General features: G+C 43.3%; 1 protein-coding gene across 2 annotated transcripts in view; it reads left to right on the top strand.

Annotated features, from left to right (window-relative positions):
- The window catches only part of LOC309958496 (carboxyl-terminal PDZ ligand of neuronal nitric oxide synthase protein), a gene marked incomplete at both ends in the record, with an annotated part of 305,083 nt that overhangs the window by 211,697 nt on the left and 79,623 nt on the right, over window positions 1-13,763 (top strand). The window contains one exon of one of the 2 annotated variants that reach the window (XM_082834410.1): window positions 6,490-6,548. In XM_082834410.1, coding sequence (XP_082690536.1) covers window positions 6,490-6,548 — 59 coding nt within the window. Of the gene's footprint in view, window positions 1-6,474; window positions 6,549-13,763 lie in introns of both variants that reach the window. The other variant, XM_082834409.1, reaches the window with a different exon arrangement.

Raw genomic sequence — 13,763 nt, 5'->3', positions numbered from 1 at the left:
AGCCCCTGCCATTTACCAGGCCTTGTTTGATGCAGTGTATACTTATTAGAGCCACACAACCATCCTGTGAGGTAGGTACCATTTTAAGGCTTGGTTTGCAGAAGAAGATTAAGCAACTTGCCCAAGACCTCAAGTCCCATCAGTGGTGAAGTTGAGGTTTGAACCGGGTCTGTCTTGTTCAGATCCCAAGTGGGTTCTTCCTACTACCATGTTGCTGTGTGTGCACTGATCTCTTCAGAATCCTTTAGAGAAAAACTGCTCTATAGGAAATGCCTAATTAATTAATCCAGTGTCTTTAACGTCTAGCCTTTACCCTGTCACTGGGATATCACATCACAAGGAAACTAGTTTCCTGCTCAAAGAGTACTGTTAGTTCCTATAGAAACACACAAGTTAGATCTATTTGGGTAAGAAAAGGAGGCACTTAGAATTATAGAACCAGAATTTGGGAGAAAGAGCTTTAGAAGTGCTCTAGTCTGATCCCCTAATTGATTAGATGTGGTAACAGAGGACAAGAGAGGCCCGCTAACAGTCCTGAGGTCACCCAGCTAGTTATGGAGCCAGGACTAAACTGAGTCCAGTCTTCTTTCTACCATGTTTTCTGCTAGTTTTAAAACAGGCATATTAGGAATTTTGTGCGTTGTGTGAGAACTTATTAAGTGCTTCAGTTTTGAAATGCGTTTTCTATATCTATATAGGTTATACCTTAAGATGGGCGGTAGCTGTGTTTTCAGGCTAATCCTATTCTGTCTGGTGGCATGGAGAACTTGCCAAGCTGAGTTAATGTGGCCTTTGCATGGTGATTTAAAAAAATTTTTTTTCTTCTTATTTTTTGAGAAGTCACCATTGCTTTCAGGAGCATAAGTAGTGATAAAGCGGACAGACTTTGTGATGTGGCTACTGATAGTTTCCAGTAGGGATAGGAAATAAATGGAAATACAAATTCTTCCTCTACTTTTGGGTTCCTAGGAAAGGCCTTCAAAAATGCCATATCCAGTTCTGGGTTCCAAAAGGAGGAAGGAGCTCTGTGATAATTATCCCTGACTCTGTTTTCGGTTCTTGGCCCTGTTCCAGGCAGACCGACCTCTGAACCAGTTCCCATATAATATTCCCTGGCAGGAGATTTTGGAATAACAAAATGGCTGTAACTTTCCACGGGGGACTGGATATTTGCACTCATTAGATAAAGAAAAGAGAAGAATCTAAACTCAAGGATGTGCTTACCTCATTCGGCGGTCTTATAAAAGCATACGCCGAAAGCCTGTTACCCTCTCCCTCTGTTGAAAGTGAAAAGCTTCCTGGCAGTGGAGAGTGAAAACCTTTGAATTCATCACTTAGAGTAGCAAAGAGAACGTGGGGTCTAGAGGTAGACAGGTTGGACTTTAATGACCCCTGGACTAGATGGCCTTGCAGGGGAGTAAGTTAACTTCCGGAGCCTCATTGTTTGTAAAGTTGAGATGAATTTTGATAGTGTCAAGGAAGCAATATATAAAGTTCTTAAATGGACGAAAGGACTTTTTTTTCCCCATATCAACTGGGAAATTTCCTGTGAGAACAAAAAGTGAAGCAGCTGAATATGACTTTCCTGTATCTTTCCTTTTTTTTTTTTACTTTCTCACTTTCTGTGTTATTCTAGGTCCTCCAACAAGCAAATGCCAAGACAGGATTAAATGCCTGTGGGAGGAGGTGGGGAGGCAAGGCTGGGCTAGCTGTCAGATTTCAGTGTGGGTCTGACTCCAAGTGAAGGAGAGAGGAAGGAAGGAAGCAGGTAGGTTGGGTGAAGGTCTCTGAGAGCACAGCACGGTCTGAGGAAGGTTTGGCAGGGCCGTCAGGGAGTTCTGAAGCCAGAGTCATCTGTCAGCGGATCCCTGTGTCTCCTAGGAATGGGCTTCCTCAGGATCCCCGCACACTGGTCATTGTCTGTCTGGGGGCAGGGCCCCTGTGCGCACGTAATGATGGATTTCAGAATGCAGCAGCCGGGGGGCCCTTGGTTAAACTCCCTGTAATTGGAGGTCTGTGGGGCACCTTCTTGTGATAACATCTTCTCTTCTCCAGAAATTTTTTACTAGCCAATATATGAAGCAGAACCTTCTTTCAAGTGAAGCTACTCTCTATATCTCATGACTTTTTAATTACCTTGGAGTAAGAAATTCATTTTTAAAAGAGAAGAAAAAGGGGAGGGAAGGGGAGACTGCTGGGGCAGGGAAAGGCATGGAGAGAGACAGGTTAATAGACTAAGTCAGAGGCCTCTTAAAAGGCTCAGCAGTGCCTTGAGTGTCCTTTGTAGGTACGGAGGGGACAAAGAGTAAGAGAAAGAAGTGATACCCCAATTCTGTATATGTATGGCAAAATGCCAGACAGCTGCCCCAAGGGCACCAGTCTGCTCCACTAGGTGCTCTGCCAGACCCACTCATATTTTTACCCCCGTTTCTTTATATTTATGGAGCTAGTGAGGAGGTAGATCTTGTCTCCCTGAGCCTCACTCATTGGCCTCAATGCTGGTACTGTTTGTGCGCCCAGTGATACCAGTGAGGCCCTGCCTGAGCCTGGGCTTCAGGTGCAAGGAGCCTGCAGACCAGCCTCGATCAGTCCTGCTGGTCCCCCTGGGCTGTTTGCAGTGAGTACGGCCGTGAAGGGTGCTCTCTCCCTCAGAAGCACTCAGAGAGGTGCTGACAGCTTTAAAGATGTATCCCCTCTTCCTTTCCTCTTCTCTTCCCCGCCTCCACCTCCTTTTCCACTCCCACTTGGACTTGAAATGTCTTCATTTCCTGGCATATGTTGGAGACCATAGCTCATTGAGGATAGTGGGTAGCAAAACTGACAATTTCCTCACATAGCTACCAAGACTCCAAGGCTTATTTCCAAGCACTAAAAAAGAAGTGGTTTTCAGGTGTAACTTGGAGTTGTGTGAGTTTTCTGCGGACTCTAATTACCATTCAATAATATGTCTCTGTTTCATGGTTGAAGCCAACTTTGATTTATAATCCCGTAAAGGTAGATCAGTAGCTTTTCTTCCTGTTTTCTTTCTCTCGTTAACCTTTTTTTTTCTAAAATTTTTTCCTTAGAAGAATGTTTCCATGTAGAAAAGTGAGGAGGGGGTGATCTCTTTGTGCGTGTGTTTTTTTCTCTACGACGTTTGAAAAATGGAGGAGATGTGTAAAACAATGTCAGAGCAAAGAGAAGAATCAAATCGTTTTTAAGACACGCATTGCCTCCCTCTGGGTTACGCTATTCAGATAATACCATGTTGACTCTGAATTGTACCAGAGTACCTGTACGGGTCAAAAAGTCAGGAGAACTTGATGCTAGTCTTGACTGGGCTATTAACTAGGGGGACACCTTGCTCAAGAAACTGCACTGCTCTGGGTCTTATTTGAAAGATGGTGGGATAGGAAGGATATTGAGTGTGTGGCAAGGAGGAGTGGAGAGGCTTCAGTTATCAGAGTGTTGGAGCATCATTCAGGCATTGAGGAGATTGGGGTAAAATGCTCCAACCACATTTGCCTTCGGTTCTTGAATAACCGATACATTGTTGAGTCCCGTCTACCCTCCAAGCCCTTTGAGTTATTTTGATAATTTCCTTATCCCTGCATAGATTGAATGGACTCCTGCAAGGATTACTGCAAGACCTTTAAAGGGAGATCTAATGGGATTTTATGGATTTTGCTTAAATGGATTTTAATGGGGTTTTCAGAAAAGGAAAATTAGTAAGTAAGTAAGTGAAAAGATGTTTACTATTTTTGGCCAGGATATTCTATACCGATGCTGATATCACTTTAAAAAGGAAAGTATTTTCTGCCTGCCGTGGACCCTTCTGAGGTTCCTCAATAAATTAACACAAGGTTCCCTGGGAGTCTGGTCTCCCCATCCTTCTCCTCATGTCTTCCAGAGAAAGAAAAATATTTATTCTGTATTTTTTTGGCCTCATTATTCTTTCTTTTTGATGAACGTATTAGTTGCATTCCTTAGACTTGCAAGGAGGAGTCGTGCCCAGATCAACTTTAACAGAGGCTTATTTCAGGCTAGGCGGAAACACGGGCTGGCACACGATGCTTCCTCTTCCTCAGCGGTGCAGTCTGTTTGAGTGGAAAGTATGCAGCTGGTCACAAAAACCACCTACCGTTCCTGGGGGTTCAGCCTAGGCTCCGTCTAGGACTTGGTAGTCTCCAAAGAGAGGATGTGAGTGGGTGGAACTGGATCCTTCTCATCGTGGTGCTCAAGGACTAGGCAGGTCTGGCCAGCCCCTCCGTGACACTTGACCTTCCTCATGTGCAGTCGGCTGCTGATCCTGAGCTCCGTCAGTCACGGCTGGGTTAGCAAGGACGGCTCATCAGATGCTCACAGCATGAGCCAAGTCACCCACACTCAGAAAGAACCCTCTCTGGGGCTGCTTTCCTCAGAGGGGGGCAGTGGGTGTGGGCAGCTTCTCAGAGTTTTATGGACTTTTTGGTGCCCTGAGTTATTAACTCTTGTGTTAACTTCGAAAATTACATCAGAGCAGCAAGGACTCTTATGAGCAGACTTTCTTTTTCGTTTGTTTGTTTGTTTCTTTGTGGGTTTTTTTGCGGTACGTGGGCCTCTCACTGTTGTGGCCTCTCCTGTTGCGGAGCACAGGCTCCGGATGCGCAGGCTCCGCGGCCATGGCTCACGGGTCCAGCCGCTCCACGGCATGTGGGATCTTCCTGGACCGGGGCACGAACCCATGTCCCCTGCATGGGCAGGCGGACTCTCAACCACTGCGCCACCAGGGAAGCCCGAGCAGACTTTCTTGATAGTAAGAACATGAGAAAACGGAGGCTCGATTCCCTCAGAAGCAGAGCAGCCTCTGCTGTTAGTCATCCGGGTGTTTAGTTCACAGTGGCTGTTTATTGAGTAACACCAGGCGTGGGCCTTGGCCAGGGACAGTGCTTAATGGGATCACCACCGGTTGGCTGTCTTTAGTGTCAGGAGACCCTTCCTGTGCCAGGCCTGAGACTCCAGAGGACCATGCTGTACGTGAAAGAGATCCTCCTGGTGGGGATTTCAATGTATACCTTTTCTCTGGTATAGAAGAATGGCTCTCAACCCTAGGGTCACATCCCAGTCACCTGAAATGTTTGTTAAAAGCTACAGATTACAGGGCCTCACGTGAGCTTAGACCCATCATATGAATGACTCCAAAGAGTTGGAGCCCCGGCATCTGGAGTTTTTTAAAAAACATACAAACCAGACTTTCACTTTTTGGAGGGGTGCATTTTTCTCTATTCTTCCTGCTAAAGTACAACTGGAAACCCTGGACATTATCTGTAAAACAAACGTAAAGGTGGGGCAAGGCAGACTGGCTGGGGACGCACGGCATCACGCAGCCGTGAGCTCCCTGAGGTTAGTTTTAATCTCATATATCCCAGACTCGGAGCCGAAGAAGCCTGCAACCTGGATATGGCACAGAACCCCAACAAAGCCTGCTCTCTCTCTAGCCAGAGGAGGAGGGAAGGGACGGCATAGCAAGGCAGAAAACTTCCAGCCAGACAACACAGAAAAACGGGCTCCCCACCACCCAGGCCAGCAAAGACTGTGAGTGGGAAGCCTAGACTCCCCCTTTGCCAGGAGTAACAAGGGATTCCAGGCTCTCCAGCTAAGAGGAGTGCAGGGACTTTCACCCCTGCCAGCTGGCAATGAGCCCCCACCCCCTTTCTCTTCCGTGGGGAGCTGAGTGTGTTCTTCCCCAGGTGTCCTGAACAGCATTGCCCCTGTGACAAAGGCCAGTGAAGGTGCAGCAGAATCCTCTGTCCCTGCACCTACGGGTGGGACCTGAGGGCATGTGGCGGCCGCTTCTCCAACATGTTGGGGTGCTACTGACCTCATCAAGCATCTGGGCTCTCCAGTACTGCGCCAGAATCCTCTCCCCCCCACCTTCCTACATCCTCATTCCTGTCCTCATCCCCAGCTGCTAAGGGATCTGTCTCCTTTGTGTTCACGGAAAGCTAGGTTCAAAGCCAGATGAGTATCCTCTTATGGGCGGCTGTAAACGTACTAGTTAGCTTGTCAGTCTTGTGTGCAGCCTTTTCTCCCCCTCTTTAAGGGAGGGAGGCTGGGGTCCACACATCATTTGCATTTGATGGCATCATTCAGTCTCTATGACCCCTTCTCCCTTTTGTGCTCCCTGCCTCTCCTGTTCCTCTGGAGTAATGTATGATCTTTTTTTCTTTCCTTGGTGACTTCTCCACGAAAGTATGATTTAGATTGCAGTCTCCTGAGACCCCTTGGCCCCTGCCTACCCGCTGCACCCGTGAGAGACACTCTCCTAAAGTGCTTGAAGGAAACTGATCAGACCAGATACGTGACGTTTTCCACTTGTTCTTTTGGAGCAGTCGACTCCAGGCCTCTTAGAGGGAACAGGGCCAGAAGCAAATGCATGTGTTTGCATAAGCGTTAGTAGCTCAATGTGTGCCCTGGTTCTGTAGCTGAGGACAAGCCTAACTTATTCATTTACAGCTTCTTTTATTGCAGAAAAAGGAGTGGACGTGGGATGAGAGCAAGATGCTGGTGATGCAGGACCCTATCTACAGGTAAGAGCCCAGTCCCCAGGGTACACCTGTCCTCTCTAGGAGCCATCTGTTGGGTTGGTGGGTCCAGACAAATTAAAATAAATTTCTCCTTTTTCCCTCCTGAGACCTGTTATTTCTGTAGATGTAAGTACAAGGAGCAAATCTGCTCTATCTTTAAGAAAGAGAGGAAAATTCTTCTAATGCTCAGTAGCACTAAGGGAACTGGGAAGGATTTCTGCTTGACGTGTAATGCAAGTCTTTTCGTGGTCACTTGAGACCTTTTCATTTTGTGCTAGTTTTATTTTAACTGAAATTTGTTTTTCACTATTTTTTTATTTAACTGAAATTTCATAATTGCATATACGTTGATAAAAATGAGAGAACTGGGTTTTCCCATTATGCTATACTTATAATTCCCCACAGTTATCTGTTCTTCCTTTCTGCCCCTTCAGAAACTGAGCATAGATAAGGGGGTTATGATCATTTGGGACAGCAGAAAGTCACATATAAAATCCATAGAAATTGCTTTTACAATGAGACTGGTATTCCTATTCAGATTAGATGACTGCCGTTCATGTGTACTCTCTGGGCAGAGGGATACCTGATAGCAATACATACAGAAAGCCAGGGCCCTCCTGGGACCCAGGCAGGGCCTTGATTCATCTGTGTCATTCTTCTGTCCTAAATCTCCGCTGACCAAGCCCTACCCCACCTCTTACTCCTTCCTGTTTTCTTCACTGGGGGGAAAGGGGTATTAGCTATTCTTTGGGGATTTGGGGGTCGAGATTTAAGTTTTGATTTGGTCTCCTCTCAAATGACTTGCTTTGGTTGCCAAAGCGAATTAAGGTTGGCACTCACCTGAGAAGTTGGCATCGTGGTGTTCCTGCTAAGTCAAAAAGTAGCTGCCTGTGAAATGGAATTTCCATTCATTCAAATATGTATACATATTTAGAACACTCATCCCAGGTACTGTGCTAGGTAATTTAGTAGATGGCGAAAATAAGTTACGGTCCCTTGTTCTCAGGAAGCTTTAGTCTAGTAGGGAAATGGAGTCCTGAACAAATCATTGTGGTACAAGACAGTGTGTCTGACAAAATGGATTTCTTTCTCTGTGTTTCTGTTGTGCTTGTGTTTGTTGAAATACTTGTTATAGTTACTGCTACTTCAGAATGAATCTGTCTTTTGCCACTGGGCTGTGAGGCTCTTGCCAGTGAAGAACTGTGTTCAACTCACTTTTGTATTTCTAGCACCAAGCCTGTGTCTGTTCTGTATGAGGCATTTAGTAAATGTGTGATGGGTGGATGGATAAATGTATTGAATTAATACCTGAAAATTAACCTAAGTGGTATGGTGATTCACAGGAGGGAATAATCACTTTCTACTTGAGTGATAACGAAAGGCTTTAAGAAACAAGTTGTGTCGGAACTGGGCTTGAAGGACGTGAATGGACAAACCTCTATCATTTGCGCTTTGTAAAAGGAAGTGTTTCTTGTTTTTTTGTTTGTTTTTATTTTTTTACAGTGGCATCATATCCATACAAAAGCGACCTCTGTGGGATGATGGTCATGAACTTTAACCTTGCCTTTTCCTGGTTTGAAAGAAGGAACTTTCCCCAAAGTTTTATATCCCAAATAAGCTGTTGTTTTTACTTTTTATAACAGCTTTCTTGAGGTATAATTGACATATAAAAATTGAGCATATTTAAAGTGAATAATTGGGTAAGTTTTGATATATGTGTACACTTCTAGAACCATCACCTCAGTCAAGATACTGAACGTATGTCTCCCCCAGAAGTTTCCGTGTACCCTGTTGTAATCTTTCCCTCTCTCCCTCCCTGCTGCATCTCCCTCCTGCCCCCCAAGTCCCCAGGCAACTACTGATCTCCCTTCTGTTAGTAGAGATGAGTTTGTATTTTCTTGAGTTTTGTATAAACAGAGTCATACAGTGTACAGTATACGTATGTACAGTATACCCCCACTGTTTTTTAGCCTGGCTTCTTTCATTTAGTATAATTATTTTAAGATGCGTTCCTTGCCATTGCATATATCAGTAGCTTATCCCTTTTTATTACTAAGTTGTATCCCATTGTATGAGTATAACACAATTTGCTTAGCCATTCACATGTTGATGGACATTGTGGTGGTCTCCAGTTTTTGACTCTTACAGTGAAAACTTCTGTGACTGTTCATATTACAGTCTTTGTATAGACATATGCTTTTATTTTTCTTGGGCAAACACCCAGGAGTAGAATGAATGATTATTTGTTAGGTGTACGCTGAACGATTTTTTTTTAAGTGAATTTTAAGTGATTATCTTTTTGGTTGGTGAATCTCGGAGTGATTTTTAAAGTGCGTCTCTTTATTTTTTAAATTTTTATTTATTTGGCCATGCCCTGTGGCATGTGGGACCTTAGTTCCCTGACCAGAGATCAAACCTGCTCCCCCTGCAGTGGAAGCGTGGAGCCTTAACCACTGGACCGCCAGGAAAGTCCCTGTCGAACTTTTTATGAGACTGCCAAGCTGTTTTCCAAAGCGGTTGTACCGCTAGCGGTGGTTGAGAGTCCCAGTTCCTTCACATCTTCGCCAACTCCTAGTATCATCAGTCTTTTCATTTTTAGCCCTGCAAGTATGTGTGATGTAGTATATCCTTGTGGTTTTAATTTGTGTTTTCCTAGTGAGTAATGATGTTGAGCATCTGTCCATCGTATGTGCCATTCGTATATCTTTTGTGAAACATCTGTTCAAATCTTTTAGCCCATTTTTAATTGGGGTGTTTTGTTTTCCTTTTATTGAATTTTGAGGGTTCCTGATAAATTTTGGATACATGTCCTTTATCAGATATATGATTTGCAAATATTTTATCCAAGTCTGCCTTGTCTTTATCTTAATAGTGTCCTTTGAAGAAGTTCATATTATCATTTTTTCAAGTGTATGGGTTGTGCTTTTGGTGTCATATTTTAAAAATCTTGGCTAACTCAAGGACACAAAGGTTTTCTTTTGTGTTCTCTTCTGGAAGCGTTATAGTTTTAGGCTTTATGTTTAGGTGTGTGATCTATTTTGATCCAATTTTTTTGATATGGTGTGAGGGATATATCAAAGTTCTTTCTGGGGGTTTTTGTTTTGTTTCAGTTTTGGGTTTTTTTTGGCAAATGAATGTCCAGTTGTTCCAGCCTCATTTGTTGAAAAGACTATTCTTTCTCCACTGCAGTACCTTTGTTAAAAATCAGTTATCCGCATCTGTGGGGTTTATTTCAGAGCTCTTTATTCTGTTCCATTTATCTAATTGTCTGTCTTGACACCAGTACCACGTGTCTTGATTGCTGTAGCTTAATAACAGTCATTGAAATCAGGTAGTCTCACTCTTCCAACTTCGTTCTTTTTCAAAGATTTCTTCCAATTGGTATTAGTATGGTATATCTTTTTCCATTCATTTTTAAGAAGAAAAATGGGTTTTGGTGGGGAGTAGAAAACATCCAAGAAATCTTAAAGTGAATTTTTCTTTGGCCAACCTCCACGCAGCAGACTTTCTGGTTGTAGATTTCTTGTGGATATCTTCCTAATCTATCAAAATTTAGCAACCTGTGTTTATGAACAAAGGAATGCTGTTCCAGCTTCCTAGATACTTTTTCCCCCCTCAAGTATTAAATTGTGGGTGTTTTAGTCTCTGTATGTGTGTATTTGTATATCTATTTGCTATGGGTAGACGAAAGAGGACTTTTTTCTAAACTGTATGTGTCCCATTTTATCATCAATACGAACATTTATTATCATGATAATCTAGTAACATTTACAAATGAGCTTTTTCCTGGGTACAATTATTTTTCTGCCCTTAAGGAACCACTCTAGTTGGATTCAGTAGCACTGCTGAAGAATACGTAGTTGCTGTGCCTTTGATGAAACACAGGATTACTGCAGCGTTCACATTAGGAAAACTCCTTGATGGTAAAACATATTCTTCCTAGTCAAAAGAAGGGACTTTGCCGCAGCAGTAATGAAGTTGTTGTTTTTTATTAAGTCAAAATTTCAATTTGAGTCTTTTGCATCTCTCACCTAGAATAATAGAATCATGTTTTTTAAATTGTGATGAAATATATATATATAACATAAAATTTGCTATTTTATCCCCTTTTAAGTATACAACTGAGTGGCCTTAATTACAATGACCGTGTTGTACAACTAGCAGTACTGTTTCCAAGATGTTTTCATCACTCTAAACTTTGTACCCATTATGTACAAACTCCTTATTCCCCCTGCCTGAACCCCATGTAACTTTTAAAATCATGAACTTTAAGAGGTTAAAGTACTGTGGTGAACATCTAGTCCATTTTCCCCTCCATTACAGGATGCCTCTATTTCTCCAAAGTATTTGCTATTATGGTCTTCTTTGTTAAGTGAAGGCAAATGTCTTTGTTTATGTAATTTTCGTCCATGTATCCTAGCTCTCTTCTCTGGAGTTACACATACATAGATCTTATTTTGCTAAAGTTTCTGAAGCCATTCTTTATAATATTTTTTCTAGACTTCCTAATTTCAAAACATCCTATTTCTTCGTAATATATGTTGGAATTTAATACACTATCTCATGCTGTCTTATCAGTGTAAATTATAAAGACACAGTTTTACCCTCATGATATGGAGTTTTGCATTTGTTTTTTAAGAATTAGATCATACTGTATTTTTATTTGTTAAACAAACTGTGTTAGGTCCTAGGTCGTGGTGGATTTATTGTCCAGAATCTTTAGGATATTCACAGTAATTGCTTTCAATCAAGATTTTTTAATCCTTCTTTATTTCTGTAGTTTGCTCTGTTTTATTTTTTAGCCTAAATACAGAACTTTACATATACCATTGTTAAATTAGATATATTTCATTTGAACCCATTATTCATAGTTTTTGCATTCTTATGGATCAGAGTGAATCAGGGAAGCAGGCAGCTATGAGTGTTACGGCATAAGGAATTTGTTTATAGGATTTAGACCTCCACAGTTGTGATAGGAGCTGGGAAGTAAAAGTCCAAAAACGACCAGAGAGGAGTCATGAGCCAGCCCTGGTACGTGTTAGACGTCAAGAGTGTCCAGGATGCTAGGTGCGCGTGTGTGCTAAAGTGGAATTGTGAAGGGGCACAGGGGCCAATGTCTGTGAAAGGCATTTGATGGCCTGAAGGTCCCTGATGGCTGCTGCATTGGAGTTTGCAGTGAAGCTTCTGCTGGCAGTCCTGGGTTCACTGTTGTTCAGCAGGGCTGACGGTTAGGAAGGACAGCCAGATATGGGGCACGGAAGAGTGAAGACAAATTGCACCTCACTAGCACCTCCATGTTCATCCTTTCCTGCCTCTAACGAGTGACGACCTTCAGAGCATCATGGCTACTTCATTCTGGCCTCCTAAATCCCCCACACATTTCTCTTGTGAGCAATCGCGAAGTGCAGTTCTACAGGGAAGCGAAGATGTACAGTTCTAGCTTAGCTGAGCTCCCCCAGTATAAACCATCACAGCGGGTTCGAGTAACAGGCTAACTATATCCCTCTTTGTTTTCTGTTAAGTGAAACTTTAATATTTTCATCCAAGTCACTGATAAGGCTGTTGAATAAAATGGGAAAGCTTGGGAAATGTAGACTTCATGTTTTTATTTTCCTTTATTTTCACTTCCTTAGTTAACATGCTTATTTTACCTTTTCTGGTGTAAAGGCCATGCTTATTTTTTTTAAAAAAAGTTTAAAAATAGCACTGGAGTGGTTGCACTGTTACAGAAGTCACTGTGCTTTTGAATTTCAGTCTCCCTGCCTTGATGTCTTCTACATTTTAGTCTTATTGGGCACGAATAGAATGAACATATTTGGGTAAAAAAAAGTCTCTAGGACATTTATGTTCTTCATGCTAGGGATCAGATTGTCAGACAAACAAAAATCCTTTTTTTGTGTGTGGGGGGGTGACCAGAGGAAGTAAATTAATCAACCTGAAGTCTTCAGGAGACAGACTGGAAGTAATTCTCCAGTTTTGAGTATAAACGATCAAACCAGGTAGAGCCCCCGTAGGGTTTCCAGCCATTCCCCAGAAATGGCATTCATTAACATCCAAGCAGTTGGTGAGATGATTAGAAATCAGAGAAAGTGCATTCTAGTTTTGGCCCTGCACATTGAGCTGTGCTTGGATTTTGGGCAGGTCACAGATTGTTCAAGGCTAACTGGGGAAGGGAGGAAAGAATGCATGGAGAGCGGATGTGCAGTGCTGGTCACTGTGCTAGGCACTGAGGAAAGCAGTAATTTATCAGTCTGGGTCCAGTGGGGGAACAGAACTCACTCAGTGATTGAAATAGGAGAAGGATTATGAAGAACGACTAAGTCGTAACAAAACAGTAACTTCAAGACGTAAAGAGCAGTCTTAAGAGTCCTCTGGGGCTGAAGGAGAGTACAAAAAGGAGGACCAGTCTGGGGAGGAAGACCCCTCTCCTGGGCTGGGGCTCAGATTTCATTGTGGAGGATGTGTTGCAGCATCTGGATGGCAGAGAAGCTCACTGGGTTGCCTAGGCCAGAGTGGTCCCCAGTGGCTTGGAAAACAGGAAGCAACCCTCAGGGGATGGGTGCAGGAGAAGTGCAGCTGGTCGGTGGGCGCACAGAGGGAGTAGGGGTGTCACTGTGGATGGGAGGCTAGGGATGCTCAGAATCTTTGCGGGGAGGGCTGTAGGTAGGTGGGACTCACCCAGCCACACTGGGAACGTGAGGTCGCTGAAGATCTATATTCTGGGCCACGTGGCTGGGACAGACCACCACCAGATGTCCTGCTGATGGGCTCTACAGCAGCTACAACCAGCAAGAGAGGCCCTTTCCTCCAGCAGTGTCCTTCCATTATACAGAGAAATTCGAATAGCCCGCTTACTGTAAAGGGGGGAGTACATAAAAGAATTCTGCCCATTATCACAGAGCATGTATTGAAAGGGCAAGAAATTGATAACTGGTACACGTGGCGAGCAAGACATAGTTCTTACCCTTAAATCTGTAGTCAGATGAGATTTGACGTATGTTTTCCTCAATCCTAACAACAACTCCAAGTGGTAGAATCTGTCATTCCCATTCTTAGGATGAAGAAATGAAACTCAGAGACATTAGATAACTTTTCCACGACCGCGTAACTAGTAAATGTTTGGAGAAATGCCTGCCCCCCCGAGCTTTCGTCTTTTCTGTTTTACTACTCTACTCAGTGTCGTCCGCCTCTCAAGACAAACCCACTCACTTATTTGCC

This window comes from Leucopleurus acutus (assembly GCF_964270905.1).
Source record: "Leucopleurus acutus genome assembly, chromosome: 2".
Classification (NCBI taxonomy): domain Eukaryota; kingdom Metazoa; phylum Chordata; class Mammalia; order Artiodactyla; family Delphinidae; genus Leucopleurus; species Leucopleurus acutus.
Note: the sequence above shows the minus strand (reverse complement) of the source record. Positions and strands in the feature narration are given on the sequence as shown.